General features: G+C 41.1%; 1 protein-coding gene and 1 long non-coding RNA gene across 2 annotated transcripts in view; one reads left to right on the forward strand and one right to left on the reverse strand.

The window, feature by feature from the left end:
• Positions 1-12016, reverse strand: LOC112983600 (prostaglandin E2 receptor EP4 subtype). Its single transcript, XM_026100822.2, has 2 exons — positions 10824-12016; positions 1-2154 (listed from the first exon to the last, which is right to left on the reverse strand). Exons 1-2 carry the CDS (start codon positions 11646-11648, stop codon positions 1561-1563), a joined length of 1419 nt encoding a protein of 472 aa, XP_025956607.2. The 5' UTR covers positions 11649-12016; the 3' UTR covers positions 1-1560.
• An 11571-nt stretch (positions 12017-23587) lies between these two features.
• Positions 23588-23907, forward strand: part of LOC135324494 (uncharacterized) — a 106839-nt gene continuing 106519 nt past the window's right edge. The window contains exon 1 of the long non-coding RNA XR_010385867.1: positions 23588-23612. This is a non-coding gene — a long non-coding RNA (uncharacterized LOC135324494). The remainder of the gene's footprint in view (positions 23613-23907) is intronic.

Raw genomic sequence — 23907 nt, forward strand, 5'->3', positions numbered from 1 at the left:
TCAAGCAGAACATTTCCATTTAATTGTGATCTCCAAAATGATTTTGGTCCATACAACTGCTTAAACATATCATCAACAAAAGGCTCAAGATTTTCATTACAATAAAGCACTTCACATGAAAACACTTTAAGCAGCATAACATGCTTAATATTCGATAAAACATCCTCCAAATATCTGTACAGAAAGTGATTTTGATAAACAGCTTTTCTGGAACAAGATCTAACCCTTACAAAATAAAACACAGAACCCCTTTTTGTCACTGATTAACAGTTATTTTTTGTGATGTGTTTGCCATTAAAACTCTAGGAACAAGTAATTTTCAAGGGGTCCAAGATAAGGATATGGTTTTCTATAATCTGTACTTTTAAATGAAGATTCTGCTTCCATGGTTTTGTATGTTTATTTGATGGAATATCAGATTACACAGTCATAAAAATTCTATTTACTATTTAAAGTAAAATGATAAATGCTATGAAAAAATACCTTTATTACATCAGTGATGTTTTAACTAAAGTGAATATTAAGACTATTAACCAGGGATTGAAAGTTTTAGGCCCTGATATTTAAAAGTACTTCTATATGTCCTTAACTTTACATATAAGGAGTCTCCCTGGCAGCAGAGGGACTACTCAGTTGGACAGTGTTAAGTGTGTGTTTAAGTATGTGCAGAATGTGGGCCGAAGTACTCCAAGAGGAGCTGAGGTGTTATACAGAGAAACATTCTCAGCACATAAATAAAATCTGGCTTTCTAGTATGTACATACACTGAAAAGGAATATTCTTAACTGAAAGGATATTTTCTTTTTCTCTCTTAATAGCACGTGTTCCCATTTCACTCAGAGTTTTTATTTATTTCTAGATAGAGAACTAACTCTCATCAGCTTGTGAATCTAGCATGGACAGCAAATCTAAAACAACAATGTCTTCTCAGCAGGAAATAAGGGGGGAAGAGAAGGCTGGCAATCATTTCTATATACCTTGTATTAATACAAAACCTTCTCACAGAGAAGAATAGACTTTTAAATATTTTCAATCCTGACATATATACAACAGTAAAAATTCACATTTTCATGCTTTAGTGAGACACTTTAAAATTCTACCCCAGATAGCTGTTAGAGTAGAGCTCTGTCCAGTTCCGAGTAGCTGCCTCACCTTTAGCTCTAGTACCAGAAGCTTAAAACCTTGATAACTGAGCAGCCACAGGGAAAGAAAAAAGCAGTTCTACCAGATTTGGACAGATAAAGAAAGGAAAGGAAAACAGGTGATGGGTCTTTTTACTTCCAGAGCCTGTAGCTCTCCTGTGTCCAGGAACAAGACAGTTCATGCTTCCAGTCCTGTTAGACCTGTCTTGTACAATTTCTGATGACAGGGGCAAGTGCAGTGTCTGTTCCATACAGTCCTCAGTAGTCTAAAAGAAATGTACCCATCACACGGCAAGAGAAAAATAGCCCTTTGGAGCATAGCTGAACCCCTCTCCCCTTGAACAGGTAAAATGCCTATCTATTGCACCAGTTTTTCCAATGTACCGGGAAGGATCATCAGGGTTGATGGCTTTCATTGCTATATACACTTTTCTGATAAGTTCAATGTTTCAGTGGGGAAGGTGACCTGGAGAGGGCTGCCCTTGGGTGTGGAGCTAGCCCCACTGCCAGACTGCATTTCATTCACCAAGAAGACATTCTCAGAGTCCTGCCCCTGTGAAGAGTCTGAGGTCTCTGAGCTGCGTAGTGTCCTTACTGATGTAGTGTCAGACTGAGCCAAATTTGCGCTGGGGCCCGGAAGCAGCATGCGACCCCCAATGCTGCTTTCACTTAACTCTGGAGGATAGAGCAGTGTTTGTGAGGTGCTGCTGATCTCCCTCAGCTCACGGGAGATGAAGGAGGGTGACTGACTGGACATGGCAGAGGAGGTCCTGCGGCCATCCACGCAGTTGAAATTGCCCCCGGGGTGCTGCCTCCGAGCTCCGCCGATTCGGCAGAAGAGGCATTTGATCTTCTCAATAGCTTTGCTGAGCACAGTCTTGCGGAGGAGGATGTAGACCCATGGATCCAAGATGGGGTTCACTGAGGCAATGCGGATGGCTTGCAGGTCGGGGTTTTGTCTCACATCTCTCACTGTTTCAGGCTGGTACAGCTGGTTCACAAAGACACGGACCTACCCAAGAGAATGGCGGGGAGGAGAAAGACAATTTTACAATTACATCAGGAAATCAAAGTTTACATTTCAAAATAGAGATCTAGATTTGCAACTGGAAGCTACAGCATGAGAAGAGGCTGGCAAAGCCTGGAATTTCAGATCAACGTTCGTGAGTTTATTTTTGGAAATAGCAAAAAATCAGATGAATCTGCTGTAAATTGACCTTTGTTATAGATAGGACAGTTGACTCTTTTCAGGGATAAAAGTTGAGCCTTCAGCTACTTCGGTCTGTGAAATTCTTTAATGTTCAAATTTTGGCTGCTGTTTTTCTTTCTTGTTAATTTATAGAACCCAGGAGCAAAGATTTAGACCTGTATTCATTGCTTCATTGTACACCTCAACTCCTACGCTGCCTGCAAAGAGATGTCTAACTCCATGGAGGAGATCGGGCCAATCAGCGCATGCTTCCTCTAGCAAAGGTCTAATAATTGTATCTTTAGAAACTGAAACACAGATTATAATCCAAGAAGTAAACTGGTCTCCAGAAACAAGTCCAGAGCTGTCTGCTCCCTAGTTTAGAAATACATTTTGCTGGCAGCTGTCATTTCTGGCCTTTCAAAGGTTTGAATACCCTTAGCTTTGTTTGCTTGTTGCAGCATGTTTTGAGGATAAAGGAAACGATCTCCTTCCTAGCAGATTTTTAGTTGATCAGGATGATTCCAGCACTGGAGTACTCCGTTCTACATGAGCCAGCATGTTGGTTCTATTTACAAATGCATACAAATAATGCTGAAATGGTCAAGACATTAAGGAGTTCGAGGTGGCTGGATGAAGCGACTGTTTATTTAGCACTTCTGATTTGTCACGCACAAAATTTAAGGCTAATTAGGATCCTGTCTTCTAAACAGAAATATCTCCTTCAAGTTCTTTTTTTTTGAATCTAAGAAAAGAATGGTAACCAGGCCATTCCCTGGTTTATGCCTGACTTTTGTAAATGCTACTGTGAGCAAGGCACAGTCCAATTCCTTTGATATCAATTGCTGTCTTTCCAATGTCACCAAGGAGCATCACATCAGATGAGTTTATTATGCTGAGCAGTCTCAAATAGCTGCTTTCCATTTTAGCAAGACCTACGCTATGCCCTGAGTTTTAGGAAGGCCTAGGAAAGCCACTGAAAAGAATTTCCTTTGGAAGATGCCATTTTCTTCAGACTCCTTAAGGTGAGTGGAAATAAGTCACTAATTCTCTTATCTATCTGGTACAGTAAATATCTACTAGTAATATTGCGGGTTTTTTAAAGTCTTATCTTGGCCTTGCTTCCTGAAATGAATCAGGTCTGGCCCAGCTGGAGAAGATTACAGGCAAGGAGGCAGCCAAGCATTTAAATAAACTGAAGCCAAACATAAACAGTCGTCTTAAGTCATTTTTATTAGAAGTAGTATGTATGAAGTCCTCCAAGTGTGGTGAAAAACTTCACAATTCTTTTTGGAGCAGGGCAATGTGGGGCTGGTATTCTGCCTGTCAGAATTCAGAGTTTGAATGTGCTCCAAAGCTATAAATAAAATTTGTTTTAAAAAAATGCAGAATCCCTCTTCAGGGGCAGGGTTCTGAATGCAAAGCTCATACCATAACAAGGTGAGGGGTCCCAAACTGCTGCTCAGTCTGTTTAGGTCTTCTCCCTGAGCCTTCTCTATACTTGACAAAGCTTTTACATAACATATTTTCTAAAATACTTTGTTCTATGGGCATAGTGGTGAATAACTAATAGCTTAAGATTGGTATGAGAACCACTAGATTAGGTGAGCCAAAAGGCACAGGAGCACTGAAAAGCTCGTGGGTGATGTGGGATGCTGTTACCTTTGCTGAGCAGGCTAACAGGAGGACTGTGATGCCTGTGGATGTGGTCTCTGCCCTGATACGACAGTAACACGCTCTGTACTCTCATTCGGCAGATAAGTTGTGGCTTGCTAAAACTAGACAGCAGCCAGTAACAGATGCTTGCGAAAAAGTGTAAGAATCAGGGCAAATGTGGAGTGGTGCCTTACGTGCACAGCCATCGACTGGCTGTGATTCAGGGATTCCCTGAGCTGAAGAATGAATTTAGATGATTTTATTTTCAGGATTTTTTTTTAAGGACATTTATATTTCTGGTCTCCACAACAGCCTGGAGCTGTAGAGTGTTGTGGGAAAAACTATTTCCTTTTTTTCCAGTTTGTTTGAAATCTGCTTGATAGGCACACTGTATTGCCCAGATGAACGAAGTGGTCTCTAGCTCTTGTATTGCAAGAGGAGCCATGAATAGCCGTTCCTATTCCCTACTGCCATTTTCAGCAGGACTTTGTATGCTTTCATGACACCCACCCTCAAACTGACAACTCTGTACAAGGCTCTCTCAAATCAATAAGCATCAAATCAACAATCAGCTTTCTTCTCTCTCTCTCTCTGTACTTTTGCCTAGTTTTAAGAGTAACAAAACCTTCCCACAGAATTTAATATGGGAAAATCATGAATTTATACAGCGATATAGTGATATGAGTTTTATTCTCAGTTACTTTCCTAATGATTTCTACTATTGCAAATGTCTTTTTGACAAATACTTATTACTCAGCTGATCTTTCTGTCCAGCCAAACCTGCAACTGAGGTACTTTAAAAAGTATTCCTATATATATAAAACTTATTTTTATGAGTTTTTCTTTTATTAAGATGCATTTGCTTTGAATTTTATTATCATCAGGCATTTTATATTAGCCTCCATCCCACTGCAACTGCCATCTGATGTCCATCAGTAAATGATTCCGTGTACCACTGGCTGAGAGAAGACCAGTCCCTCTGGAGTCTAAAATTTATAAATACATACAGTTTTGCTAGTACTTATTGATGATGTTTTTAATAATGCACTGAAAATCTCTTGCTATTTGCCTGTGGATAGGTCCAGGAAAGCCAGTCTTTTATCTGACTTGACTATAGCATTCAGTATCACACCGCTAGGTGGCACAGATGTCATACAATCACAGCATCCTGTGCTTCAAAATTCGAGTAAAAGGAGTTCTGCTAGCAACCCTGCTCTGATGGGCAGCAATTGCATGAAAGAAGAGGGCCAGCAAATGTAAGTGTGCTAGTAGTGATACACTTTGCAGGTGCGGAAAAGTTTTGTGACTTGATTTATAAGCTTGTGCAAGTAAAACCACTCTTTTCTGACACAAGCTCTGAACCTGAAAAGCGGCAGTCAGGATTCCAGAAAGTGTAAGGCTGAAAAGTAAGTTGATGTATGTTTGGCATCAGCTAAATTCTGTTCTTCAAACATCTACTTGGCCATTTGTGTGAGATTTTTTCCTCTCAAAACTGGTGAGAGGTTGTATACATACAAGGATTGTATTTTTACAGCGGATTTAACTTGTGCCGTAGCATTTCCTTCCAAATGTTCCTCGTTATCTTTTTCTGTAAGGAGGTTTTCCTTGTGCAGAGAATTACATCCTGGAGGTGTGTAAATGCTGGCCTACGTATTTCACCATTTGATCATTGCTATTGAACAGGTACTTGCCCTTAGAGCTATGAGTCCAAAGGACAGTATTATGGGAGTGGAGGCCTTCCAATATTACTACATGCACTCATTTCCAGGAAGATTAGAGAAGTGATAGGGAGGGGTATTACTGATAAATTCACCCAGATCACAGAACCAGAAGGTATACTTTGATAGCTGAAGAAGTACACAGTCCAACTTTGGAATCTTTCTGGTTTTTAAAAAAATGTAGCTATAGTTACACATTAGAGATTTAATAGTGAGATTTTTCTTTTGATAGGCAACATCTAAAATGCAAGTATCCAATTCATCTTTTTCTATCTATCTGGCAGAGTTTACTGAAAGACAAGTGTCTTTATGTACTGACTCTCTGGCTGAAAGGACAATGTCTAATTGTGCAGCACATCTTACTTTGTTATCTCTGTACACTTTATTTCCTTTTGACAGGTGCATGATATGTAGGTAAAAGATTCCTAATGTGGACCCATGTATTGAAAACTTTGGACTGAACACAGCTGTTTCAACTTGCCAGAAAGGTTATGCAATCTCTCATTATGAGCCCCAAAAATGTTAGATGCATTCATCAATTCAGGCTGATTGCTCGGATTAAGTCTTAATCAAAATATGGTAAAAATTAATCTGTATCATTTTTTTTTTCATTTCTTCACATACTGGTGAAACAGCATTTACTAATTTAGCATCTACAAGAACAGTGAGATGTATATCCTGTTTTGGCTACAAATCTTTGTTACCGGATATCGCATGATAGAAGATTCTGTCTTGTATCTTTTAAATAAACGCCCTGTCACTGGAATCCATTACTTCATATGTTAGCTAATCTGATGCTCGAATATGTGCAGTGTGAAATCCTAATCAAGGAAAGAAGCAAACTAGAAGAAAAAAGTCCCATAAGAGGGGGTTTTGTATTTGTTACCTTTGTAGCTATAGGATTCAGGCAATGTTTTAAAAGTATTAGCAGTTTGTTTGCAATTGTGTTAAGTTTATCCTCAAGTGACATGTAGTTGTAGGATCATAGCCCTGCGTGCTGTTTGCTGCCTTCTTTTTATATTTTGTTAAAAAAAAACAAAAAAAAACAAAAAAAACAAATTACATTTTCTATTCCTTTGAGGTACTGTCAAGTGACTTGTATAGTTACTGTCACAGAATAATTAGAGAAGTAGTTGTCTTCATAGTTTCCACCTGTTCTCATAATATATGTCCATACATACTGATAGGATAGATTTAAAAACTGTGCAGTAGTAAGCAGGAAACAAGTTAACAAGTTTTTCAGCTCTGCAAGCCAGTAACCTTTGTCCTCCAAGGGCTTGGTGCCTGCAGTAAAAGATCGCCCCATTGCTCAGAAATCATGTCTGCCACCTTGCTGTTGGCTGTGGACAGTCCCTGATACTGCAGAGAAAAAAAACCAAACCAAACCAAGCCAATACAAAATCCAAACTTTTAGATCAATTAAATATGAAGTTACAAACTCCTAGTTCTTTCATGTGATCAACCAGATGTACGTGCTGACAACATGGTATTTTATCTTCTATTTCACCTTAATTAAACAACAATTTTCAGTGGTCAGGATCAGAAAATGATCATGTCCTTGAAAAAGTAACAGTATCTGACAGACCGAATTACAGTGAATAACTGTAGTTTGACTAGTATGTGCCTATTTATTCTTGAAACAGATCTTTTTTTAAAGGCTGGATAATAATTTCTACTATATTCCTGATAAAATCCCTCCTAATATAACTTATTCCCTACTTTTAACTATATCTGATACTATTTTTTTTTTTAAAAGATTGTGACTTTTGTAAGGCAAGATAACTAAAGTGGAGTGCAGATAAGAGCCCAGCACACATTTTGTCTTTTTTTTCCCTTATCTCATTTTCAAACTATTACCAGATTCTTCCTCATGCCTTCCACGTCACTTTCCTGCACACCAACACCACACCGGGTTATATGGCATGTTTACTTTCACTAATATGTATTTCTTGCAATGTTATCCTGGATTAATTTGATCAGCCTTCAGTTCTGTCAAGTTCACTCGGTTTTACACAATCCTTCATAATTTTGTTATAGCACCTGGCATCATAAAAATCTGCTGATTTTCTGAATAAATCACTAAAATACTAACAACTTCAACTGAGTGCTGGAGTATCTCATTATTAAAAACTGCAGTTCTCTGTGACTCAGCTTGCTGCTTATTAAACACTAACTCAAGACAAGCCTTGGCTTACTGTTTCAGGGTTATTTAATATTTCAAGACTTTAAGATTTTTTGTTAAACTCTAATAAATATAGCCCCCGGATTATTTCTGTCTACGATTTCATTAACTTACAAAAGAGTTCATTCTGAAAAAGTTAGAGGTCCATGTCTCTTTCAGAAGTTGCTTTGCTTTGACTTAAATTATAGTTTATTCAGCTTAAATCATCAGTAGGAAATCAGCCCATCAGAAAATTTCAGTCACGAAGCACCCTCTGTGCCTGCTTTATGTAACTGAACTGCGCACCATCACTTGACTCCTTGCACGTTCTCCGCGATTGCCAGGCTTTCTTGTTCTAAGCAAGCCCCTCCTTTGCAGTAAGGGTTCTCTAGCTTAATTCTGAAGAATTCCTGAGTCATAAAAATGTACATATATATATATTAGTGAGCTTCTTGTCTCTGCTAGTGGCTCTTTCTAAGGATGTACATCATAAAGATATTACTTGTGACTATTTCTTAGTTTCTGTCGGAATTCGTAAACTCAATCTATATACAGCAGCAGAGGGTGTAGCATGGAGCAGTTTGCACAGTAGTATAATGTGGTATAGACATGCATATATGGCTAGAGCTTTTTCCCCCACAGGAGGGGCAAATGACTTAAGACCAGCTACTTTTATAATGCAGTAACTTCACCACACTGGAAACCGTAATGATTAAGCTACATGTGGGAGTTTTTGGTTTTCTCTTTTAAAAAAGCTTCATTTTTTTTAAATTGCACATCTAAGTGAAATGACAAAGTCTTTAACCTCATCTTACATATAGAGAAGGTGTGCTGCTTTACCCGTGTAAAGCTAACGTGTGTGAACAGTTCCAAGGTAAAAATGTGCCTTTTGAAGTAGTGGAAATCAAGGTCTGAGAGAACTGCAGAACTTCATCACCTGCACCTTCACACATCACCTGATATATGCAAGTTTTCCACCAGCAGCTGTTTAAATAATAAACCTTTCGCCCCACCCAAGTTCATTAATTTTAATTGCCAACAATCTAGTTCCCTTTCTGGTAGCCCCTCCCTCCTCTCCTCTCCTTTTTTTTTTTTTTTTTTTTTTTTAACTATTCTGTAAGAGACTACCTAGCTCCTAATGAATATGAACAATTTTATTTTGTATTTTACATTCAGACTTCTCAACCTTCCTCTATCTGTTCCTCCAGGGGATGCAGCCTCTGTTTTTTCTAGAACTGCTGGAGCCCATTAGCTGATATCCTGTATTGTCTTACAACATCGTATTTAATTCCCAGAAGCAATTCTCTGTATTTACCAGCATCTCTTCTGAAAATACAATATTGTTCTTTTGTGAAATGGCTGTACAGTATTAGATTAATCAAATTAACTACTGTCCACCCACAAGCACTGTCTGGGGTTAGCCAGCCTGTGACCCAATGCCTCCTGCTGTGGCAAGCTGGCTTAACCATGAAGTTTCTGGCGTTGGACTGCAGAGCAGGTTGTGTGCGGTTCCTAGATCTAACAGACACGTACCTCTCAGAGACACCCTGTCCTGTATGCAGCTCAAACAGCACATTTTGATTTCCTTAAATGACAAGCAATAAGCATATGGCAATGTGCTCAGTTATGCCATGGCGCAATGTGAAATGACAAGCCTGAAGGACGAGGGACTTTAGCGACAGACGGAGTGGTGCTCCAGCAAAGCCACACTTCACTGGCTTCTGTATATGTTAGTAATGTGGCAAAACTGGCCTGACCCTTTCAATTAAACCCTCCTTTGCAGCAGGAGGATGTACTCACTGACCTCTCAATCTCCCTTTCGGACTTACTTTTCTAAACCTCCATATTGCATTTTACGTGAATTTTTTTCTCAATACTAGTTGGCCAATTGTATTTCACACACATTATAACCCCTCTACTGTGGGGCGACTGCAGGATAGTTCCTACATATGATGAATTCCTGCATAATCATCCATCTTCTAAAACCACTTTTTGTCTAACAGCTACTGCTTGGCTCCCTAAATTGTGTTTTGGAAGGTGGCAAATACAGCAAGCCAATGGTTTGTTTAGTGTCTCTGAGCCAGAAGAGGAGAGTAGTTCACCAAGTTTTATTATGGTGGGTGGCAAGCAGGAACTGAGCCTGGAGCTGTTCCCCCCTCCCCTTCCTTGGGGATAAGGTGGAGGAATATAAGAAAGTGGATCCCCCGTGCTCAGTTCAATGACAATTATAGTATCCGCTGTTTCAGGAAATTAGCAAGTGATTAGTGGTAATGTTGTCTGACTTTTCAGTGTGATCTCTAGGCTTACGTGGGCCAGATTCTTGCAACTCTCTTAACTGAAAATTATACCAACAAGTGGTTCCACTGATTTTAGCCTCTCTCCCTGGGACGCTTGTTGAAGGAGGTAGGAATGTGGGATCTACCCCAAAGACAGTGAATTCCTCAGGGCAGGAAGCTCTGTTTCCTGTTGGGGTGTGAAGCACTAAGTATGTTGGCGATGCCACATGAACAGAACTCTCTCCTTCTTCTGCACAGTAAGGAATGCTGTACCCTTCAGCAACAGCGTGCACATTTTAAAAACACAATAAACCTCCAGAAATGCCGGCTAGCCCCAAGCCTCCCTCATCACAAATTAATTTTAGAAGTGAACTTTAAAGTGCCTTGAGCTCTCACTAGGATTTCTGCTGTGCGGATTCCGCTTAAACACTGAAAAATTTGGTAAGAATTGTTGGCACTGAATTTTAAGCAATCAAAGAAGCCTAGAACTTGGGATGCATGTTTCTTTTCTTGTTGTAAATATAAATTAATACAATTTTATATCACTATGTATGCCTGCTGCATTAAAATTATTCTGACAGCAGTACTGGCTAAATGAGATTCTGTCCTACAGACTAGGAGGAGAAAAGACTCAGCAATGTGGATGAAGGAAAAGCAGAAGGGCTGCACAATGTTACTCACCACCAGAGGAATGGAGCAGATGAGCACAACCAGGGAAGTGGCAATGAGCAGAATAACCATCTGGATCTCTGCTCCGGCCATCCGACGGAAGCTCCGGCGTCTGCGAAAGTCAGATAAGCGGCTGGAGGTGGTGTCTGTCCCCAAGGACGTGCGCCGCATGAACTGGCGGTGCATGCGAATTAGGGCCACGCACACCAGGATGTTGCAGATCACCGTGACCATGATCAGGAAGGAGCTGAAGCCAGCGTACATGTAGGAATATGCCGCGTGAGTGGCCTCCTTTGCTCGCCAGTCTATGAAACACCAAGTGTCAGGGTACTGCAAGGTGGACTTGCTGAGCCCCATGCTGGGCAGGGCGCAGAACAGCACGTTGGAAGCATAGATGGCAAAGAGCGTGAGCCCCGCCAGCTTCTTATCTACATAATGGTTGTAGAAATAGGCATGGTTGATGGCCAGGTACCTCTCTATAGACATGGCGCAGATAATGCTGAGGCCAGAAAGTCCAAAGAAGAGGAGGATGAAGGAGCTGTACTCACACAGCGCTGGTCCTCCCGGCCAGCGATTCTGCAGGTAAGTGGCGATAGTGACCGGACTCACCAGGCAGGTCCCCAGAAGATCGGTGACCGCCAGCCCGCAGACCAGCGTGTAGAAAGTGGTCTCCTTCTGCTCCTTGCGGGACTTGCAGAGCACCACGATGGCGATGAGGTTGCCCACCACGCCGAAGATGAACATGACGGTGGGGATGGTGGGGGGCTTGCCGCCCTCGCTGGCGGTCCCGTTGGCGGAGCTGTTCGCAGGTGGCATGATGGTGGGGTCGAAGGACATGATGCCTGCGCCGGCACGGGGGAGGCGAGCAAAGGCGAGAGCGGGTCCAAAAAGGAGAAAAGAAGTCAAAGTCAGAACTGGGAGGTGAGGCGGGGAGGAAGCTGAGCGTGAAAATAAAAGTTCAAACGAGAGGGGGGACGAAAAAAAAAAGGAGAAAGTCCTGTATTTCAGTCCAGACGCCGAGGAGGACGCGCAGGGTGCAGTCCCGGCGCGGCAGGGGCGCAGGGCTGCCGCTGCCTCCGCCTCCGCCTCCGCTGTCCCCACCCCGCCCTGGGCGTCCCGAGCCGCGCTGGGGGTCGCGGCCGCCCCGCCCCGGCTCCGCCGCCGCTGGCAGCCACGCGCTGCCTCGACCCCCGAGGCGGGCAGCGCTCAGCGCGGCGCGGGGCGCCCGGCCGCGGCGGCTGGCAGAGCGCGGGCGCCGCCGCTCATCCCCTCCCGCCGGCAGCGCGGAGCGGTGCGGCGCGCTACGGTGCGGTGCGGCAGCCGCCGTCTCGCTGCCCGCGGCGCTCCCGCCGAGTTTCGCCGCGGAGGGCGGGGGCGGCGAGGGCAGCTCCCGCCGCTCCTCCCCGCCCTCGCGCCCCATTGGCCGCGCCGCGGAGGGCGGCCGCCCCGCAGCCGGGGCGGCAGGTTGCGCGCGGGCGCCGCGGCCCGGGGCTGCCGCGGGCGCGCGGCGGGGCGGGGGCGGCTGTTGCCGGCCGTTAGCGGCTGTTACGCGCCCCGCGGCCGGTGTGAGGGGACGGCGGGGCAGCGGCGAGGCGCGGGGGGGCCGCGAGGCGAGGCAAGGCACCCGGGCCGGGAGGGGCGGCAGCCGCCCTGCCCCACCAGCCCCGGCCTGCGCCGGAGCGTCGCCGCCCTCCCGCGCGGGCCGCCGCGGCCCCTGCGCGCCGCTCGCGGGCCTCGTGCGCCGCGGCTGCAGCTGAGGGGAGCGAGGGCGCCGCTCGCACCTTCCCCTAAAGGGCCTGGCTGCTCGGGCAGGCTCGCTCCGGAGGTCTGTTTACGGGAGAGCTGGCAGCCCGCCTGGCACGAGGGAGGGTAGCGCGGCCGCCTGGCATATTTCTTGGCAGGGCCCTGGGCCAGCGCGGGGGGAAGGTGAGAGGCCGCAGCGTCGCACAAGGAGGGAGCGGGTGACACCTCCGCGCCCCGTGGGAGGAAGGGTCTGAAATGTAAAATCCATTTGACCAGTTGCTTATTCACGAGGAGCAACCCCGTTGGCAATTTGTCAGAAAAATAAGTGCAAGTAAAGGGAGGTGATACCACCAAACAGAAAGACCGACGGCAAACACTCTTGCGTCAGAGAGGCATACTTGGTGTCTGTTGCCGCTGCAGAGCTGCCTTCCTCTGAGCACGGCGTCTATGTATTGCTTATGTCTGCCTTGAGTGCTCTGTTACTTGTGTTACTAAACTCAGGAAGAGTGTGTGTGCGTGAGGGAAGTGTTTGTATATTCGTTTCAAGAACTTGTTTTCTGTTGACCATGGAAAGATCACATAGGGAGTTGGTAATAGTTGCTGGTAAAGCATGATGGTTATAATTCAATGTTCAGCTGCACTGATGGGGGGCAAAAATTATTTTTAGCTAGTGCCTGTGTGGTGGCTTTCATGCAAGTAGCCATGAATGTAGAGTCCCTAGTGCAGAAATGGCCACAAAAAGCAGAAAAGAATAATACAAAAACCATGCCAGCGCAACAGATACTTATGTTGGTGTTTCTATTAGAAAAGAAAAATACTAATGATTAGTGCTATCATTGTCATGTCAGAAACAAAACATTGTGGGAGTGTAACACTGGATCAGACCCCTGGGTCTGGCTGGTCTCATGTCTTTTCTCTTGCATTAGTGACATAAGTTGCTACAAAGAAGGACAGAAAACATGTTCCCTGAAGCATGGAATTCATGCGCTTATAAAAACCTTTTCTCTGTCATAGCAGCAAATTGTCAAATTCATATAAAAGTCTGATCTTTCTCAAATCTGACTATCAACTTTCTACCCCACCCCACCCCAAAAAAAAGCAACCTGGCGACGATGTCCATGGGCTTATTGTATTCTTTAAAATATTTCACTTTGTTTCTGGGTAATGTTGTGACATACTGACAGAGCAAAATACGTGGAGAGAATGAGTTACTTCATTTTTAATGCTGTGTGAACACATGGACAAAAAAGAAAGCAATTTTTGTAATTTGATCATTTAACATTTTAGTTTTGTTATCTCACTACTCTGAAAAAGAAAATTAATTTTAGAAATAAATAGTTGGATTTGAAATAATACCTTGCATAGGAGTAAAGAAGTTATAGCAGTGGTGGTATGCTCAGAGAAAATAATTTTTTATTTTGCTAGTATGACAGCTCTCTAGCTTTTAAAACTTTGAAAAATCATTCTGTCATAAGCATAGGAGAACACACAGTTACATGTAGGAGTAGAGGTTGCCCAGTTAGGTTGCCTAATTGTCACAGGCAAATTATAAGCAGTTCAAAATACTTTCAAAAGAAAGCACAGTGCACAAATTGTTTTTTCTTATCTTTTAAATACTTTTCTGTGTTTCCTTGTTAGCACAGGCCCAGGTATTCCAGGAAAGTTGTCCCAGGTACACAGCACTAAATTCAGACTCTGTAATTAGACGTGTTTTCTCAATGATCCTGGTTTTATATACTGAGACTTTGGTGCTCTGGTATTAGAGAGAGGCAATAATGTGGGATTAAGGTAAAAGAGGTGCAGCAGTCATTACTAGTATATGAAAATAATTACCTTGTTTCCCTCTAAGCAATGTAAAGATTTGTAATGACTAAGGGCAGAGGAAATGGTTTGTGTTTCTGCGCTGCTGCTTTTTTCACCTTTTGCTTATCCACAGATCCAGTCTCATGGTATTTTGACCATCTCTCAACAGGGTTTTTGTCTTGAGAAGTATCAATCTGTAGAAGTAGAGGCTGCTCAGGTCTTCCTGTGGGTACGTATACATGTGTGTTTATGTGGGAAGGAATGAATACTATTTTTTGTCCTACAGGTCTGTCTTATAATGAATATATCTAAAAAACTAATTGAAAATGCAAGTAAGCAAGCAAAATCAATGAAAAAACAACAGAAGTATAGCCTTGAATGCAAGGATGTTAAAATTAGTTTCTTGAAACAGTGTTAGTCCTTTAATTACAGAACACAGTAGAAGTCAGTCACAGAACTGTAGAACAGGTTACATGTGATCTTTCTGTATCTACACATGTGTAAATTTTTTAGAGTTTTCTCAAAAATTTACCAAGTTTTAGGAGTTTCCCTTTGAACTAATGGTTCTGATATCTAGAACTCCTAGTCAGGATGAAAATCATAACTGCACAAAAGACTTAATCTTCAGAGGAAAGAAGAGACTTAAAGTGGAACTGAAAAACTGAAGAAATTCCACTTGCAACATGAGTAGTCATGTTGTCATAGTAGTAATGTCACACACTGTAGCACTGAGAAACCACAAAAGAACTGTCTGTGTGAAAACCACTTGGGTGACAAGTCAAAATATCATGAAAAAAAAGGAAAAGCTTTGACGTTAAAAAAAAAAAAAAACTATTTATGGAAAAATCAGCTCATTAAAAATACTACATGAAAGAATACAGTGTTAGCAATTTAAATGTGCTTAGGTGGTTAACTGGGCACAAAAATACTTGACTACCACATAATAAATAAGAGTTTTTTAAACATGAGGCTTATTAACCAGTAGAACAGTTTATTTAGCATTGTTTTTGATTTCTTTATCATTTGTGGTCTTTAAGTCAAGACAGATATATATTGTGATATCCTATGCCTGAAGCAGAATTACCAGATTTAATGAAAATGGTTAGGATAATCTTTTACTTGCATCAGAATAAACTCTCTTCCTGATTCAAATGCTGTTAAATTGTTAGAAGATTTATACTTGCATACATGAGTGAACTACTATGGCTTGGTTAGCTGAGTTGTATAACTAAGTGTGGTTCTAGCTCAGTGAAAGAGATCTAAAATAACATACTTCACTTTTTTTCCTGTGGTGTGGTAAGAGGCTTATAATTATTCAGCATGTCTCAGCTGCCACATGATAGCCCTTTTAAATCTCCTTTAGCCAACTTACGGTTCTGAGACCTTACTTGCATTGCATAGAGGCTGCTCGTTATAAACAAATAACTATGTCTATTGTGTATAACCATTTGTAATTTTGACACCAAAATGCCCATGTAGGCATCTAAATTGATAGCTTCTTTTCTGGAGGCGCTCCTATGAGCTCCATTTCCAGAGGAGCTATGTTTTCAGCATCTTTGTAAATCAGGCTATAGAAACCTATTGGTGGACACACAGCCAATTTTGAAAACTGTGGTCTGAACTCTTAACATGTTGCAGGTCTGAAAAGTGTCTTGCATGCTGAACTCCCATGAAATACTCAAGGTTCAGTAATATTTTTGAATTACTCAGCAGTTTGTGAACCTTCCTACAAAGGTGGGAAATTTGGTTGTGGGAAAACTTTCTTGCTTCTTTTGTAAGCAGTTTTAGTTCGGTTATCATGCCCTTGGCAAATAAAGTTTTTCAGGAAAAAAGAAACATTAACATGAATGTTACTAAACTATGTCTATGTTTTGTATGCCAAAATAAAATCATTATTAATAGACAATGGGAGTGGACTGAACCAAATGTTACGTAATAGTCTTTCTTCAATTAATCAAAAGGAAGGAAAAATACACAAGGAATAACTTGAAAACATGTTTAAAGGGATGTGGGAAATTCTGTAATGCAAACAGTATTGTAAGTAAATAAAACTTTTTATATTTTAAACCTTATAATATTTTGCTGCCATTGATTTTCACATAAAGCCATCATATACAGTAATCATACTAAACTTACTTCAGGAGTTCTGGTTATTATTAATATGACTAGTATTATTACTAGTATTTCTGGTACATTTCCTTCCTACATGATGAAACAGCTTGATGAATGGGGGATTTCCCTGAGCAGGGGAATTCTGTGGCAAGGGGTGGGGGTCTCCCAGCTGTGCTGAGAGCAGCCCCTGCTGCTGTGCTCTCACTGCATGGCTCCATCAAAGAGAGCTGCAAGCTGCAAGTGCACCTGATGCTGCACTGGCCTGCAGGGCGCCTGTGCACTCCAGCAGGACACTGTAGTGCTGAAAAAAACCAGCTCTATCAGATATTTTACTGCGCGGTCACAGTATATGTCAGTCATGCTACTGAGGTTGCTTCAGGATTTTTTTTTCTATTCAAATGATCATATTAGTCTTTATAGTACACTGAATGACTTTTTCTCTGTAATTGGCATTCGTCACTGTCGCAGTACATAGTTCTATTTTAGCAGTTAAAATGTCTGCATTAACAGTTAAAATACTTTTAAATGATTTTTTTCAAGCCATTTCTTTGGACCTATTTAGCTGAAATTAACTTCTTTCTTAATTGTTGCTTATAGCTATATTTTATAGCTTCTGATTTTTTAAGATTGGCAGTTCTTACTTGGCTTTCAGAGAGCAATAGCATAAAAGGGGAGTTCATAAAAGAGCACTAGTAATTAGCTTTCAACATACTTTCTTAATATCAGAGCTGTTAAAATAATTCCAGCTATTTCACATCTTACCTGATGAATTACAAATAGGCAGGTAAGTTCCTGTGGGGACAAAATTGTTATCAAATAAATTCCTTTTGGGCACAAGCTATCACAGCTTCATTGAAGTAAATGAGTATCTTTTAAAAATATGCTGGACTGGTTTTACAGGGAACTTTAGAATGTACTTTGTAAATATTAATAGTTGGAAATTTTGATATTGATTTAGTTTTCTGCAGTTGAGTGTGGAGGGGTTTAATTTTTTTGTGAAGTGGTATGGTAATTCATCTCTGCGGTGGAAGCAGAATCAATCCAACATTGCACAGGAAGTAGGTATCTGGCAGGTTTTGCTGGTGACTAGTTGTTCTGCAGATTTTTGGTGAGAGATCTCAAAACTCTTTCTAGGGATACTCACTATAATTCTATGATGATACCTGTGTGCCAGAAATTTCAATAAAGTGTCAGACTTTCCTGTGTTTGGTTGCTTTTTTTTCCTTGTGTGTGATAGTTGGACCCAGGTGTGCATTAAGTCAGATTCTGTAGTTGGAAAAAAGAACTGAATCTGTTCATTGCCATTTGAAAGCTGAAACTTTTATCAGGTGTTAAAAGCTGTGTACCAAAGGCACCTGTGATGAAATCAGTGGATCTGGGATTTTTGCAACCAGATTAACATTCATGGAAGTGGCTCAACTCATGATACGATTTGGTAACATTCCTTTCTTTGTTATCATACTTGGCTTAGTTTTATTCAACATCTCCTTGTAAAATAAGCCTACATTCCTCTGGGAAAGCTGCTACCTCTGTACAAGTTGTGTTTTCTGTTTCTATACCAGTGAAGAATTCTCCAAGGATGTTGTCAGTAATTCCAAGATGAAGTCTGTTTTTTTCTTCTGTGAAGGTGTCAGGATCATACTTGGAAAGAGGGTAGAATCCTTTATAGCATATGCTGAGTCTGTATGCTTCCTATACAGCACAACGGCTTGCTTGGATGTGTGGTATGAGGCTTGATGTGAGTTACAATCAGCTGAAAGTTTAATAGAAGTTTCTTCTTGTATTGTCCTGCCCACTACAGGGCTGGGCTGTGAAAGCTTTTCTAGCTGTCAAGATGAATTAACTATTAGTGGTGCCATGCAGTGGCCTTTTCATTGCCTGGTGGAAGAATTCTCATAACTGCTGGGGCTGGGCTCTTTGGGGAAATTGTTTTCCTTTTTACACATGCTTGCCATTATTCAGGAAGTTTTTGTACAGCGTGTAACCGTTCTATGTAACTGAATCTTGCATGATGTGAATTGTAGCCCATTTTGCTTTGAATTCTGACAGATTCCAAGACCAAGAAAAATAATACAAACCAACAAGCTACTAGATACTATTCGTAAATCAGCAGGCCTGCTTGGTTCTTAGAAAAAAATCTATGTATACTCATTTAAGAATGGCAAATTTTGTGGGAATGATTCACGTATTAGGTGAGTCAGTTATCTTTCACTAAGAGAACACTGGCTAAAAATCATTGGAATGAATCCCAGCTTTAGAAAGCCTGCAGCAAAAGGTGAACTGTACTTACAATTGAATGCTTTTATGGAAGGTGTGTACAAAGTTGTTGCAAAGGAAATGGTTTTTTGCCTGTAAATTCTCTATTATTCCAGTAGAGGGTAGTTTATCCTCTAGGAAGCTAGGTGTGTTAAAGGAATGATCAGGAAAGGTGACTTGATGATTCCTGTTTCCTTTTATTTGAAGATAGGGCAATAAAAATTCACTTCAACAGATTGACTTTATCAGATTAACAAATACAGAGACACTGTTAGGCTACAGCATGTTTTTAGGCTGGAAGTGGAAAAAGTCAAATTCAACAGTTGTCCTGTTTCTGTTCTGCTACCAAACACTTCATTTGCCCTGTAAGAATTACTGCAGTTTGCTTCTTATGCAAAGAACAGTTTTGTTATCAGCCTGGTGCATAAGAGCTACTTGACTTTCATTTGACAGCTGGTAAAGTAGACACAGCTTCAAACTTTTTATACTGAATACATAGAATCACTCTGGTCAGAGAGTATTCAGCCTGTTTATAGATACTTAAAGATACTTTCTGATCTGGACTGATGTGAGGGCTTCTGTTCTGAGCCCGTTACTCTAGGGAAAGGGCATCTTACCTGTGGTAGTGAGGCACACACCACTTAACACCTGATGCAGAGTTGGGAGGGGTCCTACTAAGGGTGGACCATTAAGCATCTGTACCACCCTTGGTTCAGCCAGTGTAGCCCCTGCTACAGCAGTTGTTGCTGAGCAGTATTTATGTTTGTGGATTTTTGTCATAGTGCACACCTGCATCTGCTCTCTAATGTACTGATAGTGTGTGGTGGCTGGGGGGATACTCTGAGTTCTGCTCGGACCTGATACTTTATTTTAAAGCAGCCATCACAGAACAGTCCTACCCCTAAGCTTTTGTGGCTGTCAGTCCTAAAGTGCAGCAGAAGCTCTCCTGTTGTGGGAGCACTGAGGATGCAGAGACCACCGTATCCTTGAAAGGACATCAGAAGGAATGATGTGGATCTGCAGCTATTCTGCTGCTATTTTTAGATGAAACCCTATCAGTCAGAATTTGTTGCCGTTCAAAGCAACACAGCAGCCCTATACAACTCCGCATGGATATTAGCTTTTTTATCTGATTTCTAGAGAGAGTGGTTTGGTCCACTGGGAGTTTTGATAGCAAGCCCCACAAAGAAAACTAAGCATGGTTCTGCACTTCACGTCACCATGGGCCTGTGGAGCTTGCAGCTGGCATGTGAAATTTTCAGCTCAGCCATTGATAAGCTACTTAACTGAGTAGTAATATAACAACAACCAGTATTTAGCACTTTATTGTAATTCATCTGACTTACTCAGAGATCAAATATAATCACTACTACGCTGATATTTTAATTTTGAACTTCTACGTAATTTGCTCTGGAAAGAAAAAGCAATTCCCCTTTAAGAAATCTATCCGATGGTTAGTGTCTAACATCCATGAAGATACTTTCATGGCTAGTTTGTGTTTGGCATTAATATCACTCAGAGTTTTCTCTGTGGCATACGGGACTTTGTTCTCTTTTTTAAATATTGTATGTGATCACTCAGCTGATCTGTAAGTCCAGTCTACTTGCATCCTTCTGTGTTCTAGCCTTCCCTCCCCCCCTTCCAGTTTTGAATCTGTATTCAGAAATGACACATTATTGTTTTCTATTTATTGGAAAAATAATCAGAATATATCAGGAATGAATAATCGATCTAACTTCTTTATTTTGGAGCTATTTTTTGGAGCAAATTGGTATAACCAGTTACTTCGATTCCATTTTTTGAGGCATATTCTACATGAACAAAGGAATACAGAAAAGCTGTTATGTGGATCAGTAGAACAAGATTTGTGTCATGTTCTCTGCTGATTATACAAGAAGCCTATACAACTAATCTCCTGGTTCAGGCACTTTGGTTAGGTATTGTATTTATGTGGGATGATGCCAGGGCTGAATACTTCTCCAGAATTACTGTTGTCTAAACATGAAACAGGCAGAGGTAGGTGCAGCTTTTCCAAAGTCACATGAAGAGTTAGTGCCAGAATTGTAATTTTTCAGTCCAATGCAATCTCAGTTGATTGTGTTGCCTTCCAAAGTGGAAATAGCTTTGTTTGGAGAAGACAGACCCATTTATAGTTGATTTAATGTATTTAGCTTGAACTAAATACTGTTTCACTGATACACAATTTGCAAAGGGCTAATACCTGGTTGGTTGACACTGTAGGCATGTCACAGACAGAGAATGTATGTGGTACTGATTAATATACGTTAGCCATAAGTAAGCTGTGAACCACTGCATTCTATAATAATCAGTTATCATTTATTCAAGGCATTTATTAATTTAGTAATATTTTTTGAGCTGTTTATAAGTGAGACCTCATATGTGTGTCTGGTATGTATATGTCATATCCATCATTATAGTATCTGGCTGCAGTAGAATAGCAGATTGGAACAAAAAATGGACTCCATTCTCTTGAGAAATGTAAATAGATAATAATTTGAAATATTGTACAAGTTGAATTCCTGATGCTGTTTTCTTCACCAGCTGGAAAGCCTCTCAATGTCGGAAAGGCATTCGGTCTGTTTGACATAAGGGTGGGGGAATGTTTGTGTAATTATAAATGTTAGACTTGCAAACACGCCTTCTGATTGCAACAGCCTGAACTTCCACATGTCAACAGGAATCTAACTTTTCACAAGATAAACCTTGGTTTATGTACCTTGGCATTGTCACTGCTATTTTCTATATTATTTCAGTATGTATACTGCTAAATTGTAACTGGATTTTACATGTGTGCACGTTTCAGATGAAACATTTAGATAATCTAAGTATTCTTGACTAAATAGTTACTACAGCTACTGTACGTAGCTGTAACAGTTTTGGTATTGTGATGAAATCTCAAATCACACTCAGTATGAGTAATTACCTGTGATCAGACAGGCTTGTGATATCTTGTGCAGTGCTGCTAAGCCTGATATTAATTTTAGAAATGTTGGTTGCTGAGGTCTGAACAGGCTCAAGGAACTTTAGGTGATTCTTTCCTACTTATGTAGCAGGAAAAAATTAAGTGCTGTCTCTACAGTGCTGCACTGGTGGTTTTTCTTGTGTATGTTTTTTTTATTATTATTTGGCTTCAGTTGGAAGAATTATTTAAGAACTTGAGGATGTATTTAGGATATGGAGTGGCTGCAGCCCTCATCTGATCTGGGGAGGAAGAAAGGAAGAAGACTGAAGCTGCCACCATGTCATGTGAAGGAGTACCCATTAGGAGTATTTGTTATAGTATAGGAATGGAAGTTTCCCTATGCTTTCCATCCTTTCTTAGGTAAACTAACTTTTAGGTGCATGACATACATTGTGTAATCCTGCAAATGGTTGGGCAGTTCTCAGAAAAATAATAGCTCAGGATGCATTAAGTTTTGTACCAAGTATTTCTGTGGTGTGGGAGATCCTTTGAGACATGCTAACAAGAAAGAAGGAAACCAATGCAAAGGAGCAGTGTTTCTTGTTGGATGGTAATAGCCTATGGAAATCTCAAAGGTTTATGCCATCTCATTTGTAATTTCTTCCTGTATGTGTATCTACAATATGCTTATTGCAGTAATGCTTCAACCACACCTAACTGAACAGAGACAAATATAGCAGTGTTGTTGGACGCTGCCTCTGACATCTCAGGTCTGGAAGGAATGTGCGTGATGTATTGCTCAGCTCATGGACATGTATGCTGTGTGGAGAGCATTCCTGCATAATATTCTGATACATATTAATTAGATAAGCAAGATACTCATATGATATAAATCAGATACTTGGAAGTGTACTAGTTCATATCACAATTGAGAATCTAATCTAGTGTCCCTAATCAGGGAAGTTACAATCTGGGTTACAAATAATCTAAAACAATTTCTTACATATTCAGGGAGAGAGATTCACATAGAATGTTGTATTTTAATGATTAATGGTTAATCATGTTAATTTTATTAGTGTGATGAGACAAGGGGTATTATCCATAAGGCTGTGGAAAGATGGTAGCTTTCAAGAAGACAGCTGGTGTGGCATAATAACTGTGGAAGGTTTGATGGTAAGAATGGAAATGATGTAAGAGAAAACCACAAGTAGAATTGGAAAAGACTTGTTTTGTAGGTGTACTTCCTTTCCTCTGATGCTTCGCTGTTTGTAAATCCAAAAGGCTTTCTTGCTGTTTTCTTGCGACTTGCTTTTGGGTTACGATAAGTGCTGTCAATGTGGGCTGCTGAGTTTTAAACTCTATTGCCTAGTGTCTACCCAGATTTGTGCTCACACCAAGATCATCAGCGTATTTCCCCACTCTAGCAAAGACACCTTGCTCCTGGATCCCTTCTCTAACTCTTAACTGGCACCATATTCCCAAAGAAAAGCATGGGTGTTGCAGCTTTAAGCTTTGCTTAGTTGCTTGGTGGTAGGTGTTGGTGAATTAACATCGTGCAGGTTAGTTGCTTAGCCTATATAAAAGGGCGAGTTATGTGTCAAATCCTAGCAAGCTAACTGGAGAGCTGCTTGGGATACATGTTGAAAACTGCTTAAGACAGAGGAGTGCCTTAAGTAGTATTGCTGTCTGGAACTGGAACACCATAGTCTCCTTCAATTCAGGATCCCTTTCCCAAAATGAGCTATATAGTCTTTATTGTTCAAATACCCTTACTGTTCTTCTGCTTCTTGCCTGCCACTCCCAACACATGCTATGCACTAGCTCAGCAGTTAAAAGGCAGGAGACTTGTGTTCAGTTCCTTCCTCTGCCTGAGGGAGTTCTAATCAGCGTCTGCCATCTTCCAGGAAAGTATCCTGGCTATAAAATCCTCTGAGGTGGGATGGTTGCAGTGTCTTCATTTGAAGGTATTTTGCTTTGCATGGAATAACTAAATGTTAATTGGGAATGCAGGAGGAGATCAGTTTACGGATTAGTTCTTACATCTGGGAGTAGAGAGACATGGGTTTTAGCCCTAGCTCCAGGGAATGCTTGTCATTAGTCTTGCTGTCTGTCATCGACCTGGTTTTCTGAGGGTGCCCTTGATGAGGGTATCACAGTTGAGGGAAGCAGAGGAATGTGGAAGTTTCTGTAGACATGAACAGAAGTGAAACTGATTAAAATTAAGATGATTCTGGAAATGTCAGCTATCTTGAGCAATAA

The sequence above is a fragment of the Dromaius novaehollandiae genome, chromosome W (assembly GCF_036370855.1).
Source record: "Dromaius novaehollandiae isolate bDroNov1 chromosome W, bDroNov1.hap1, whole genome shotgun sequence".
In the NCBI taxonomy this organism is placed as follows: Eukaryota; Metazoa; Chordata; class Aves; order Casuariiformes; family Dromaiidae; genus Dromaius; species Dromaius novaehollandiae.

What these genes read in the sequence shown, in the direction of transcription:
- LOC112983600 (XM_026100822.2), bottom strand. Translation starts at nt 11,648, where the DNA reads ATGTCCTTCGACCCCACCATCATGCCACCTGCGAACAGCTCCGCCAAC. An exon ending in TCTGCTCCATTCCTCTGGTG is followed by an intron (nt 2,155 to 10,823) that starts GTGAGTAACATT and finishes TCTCTTGGGTAG; the next exon opens with GTCCGTGTCTTTGTGAACCA.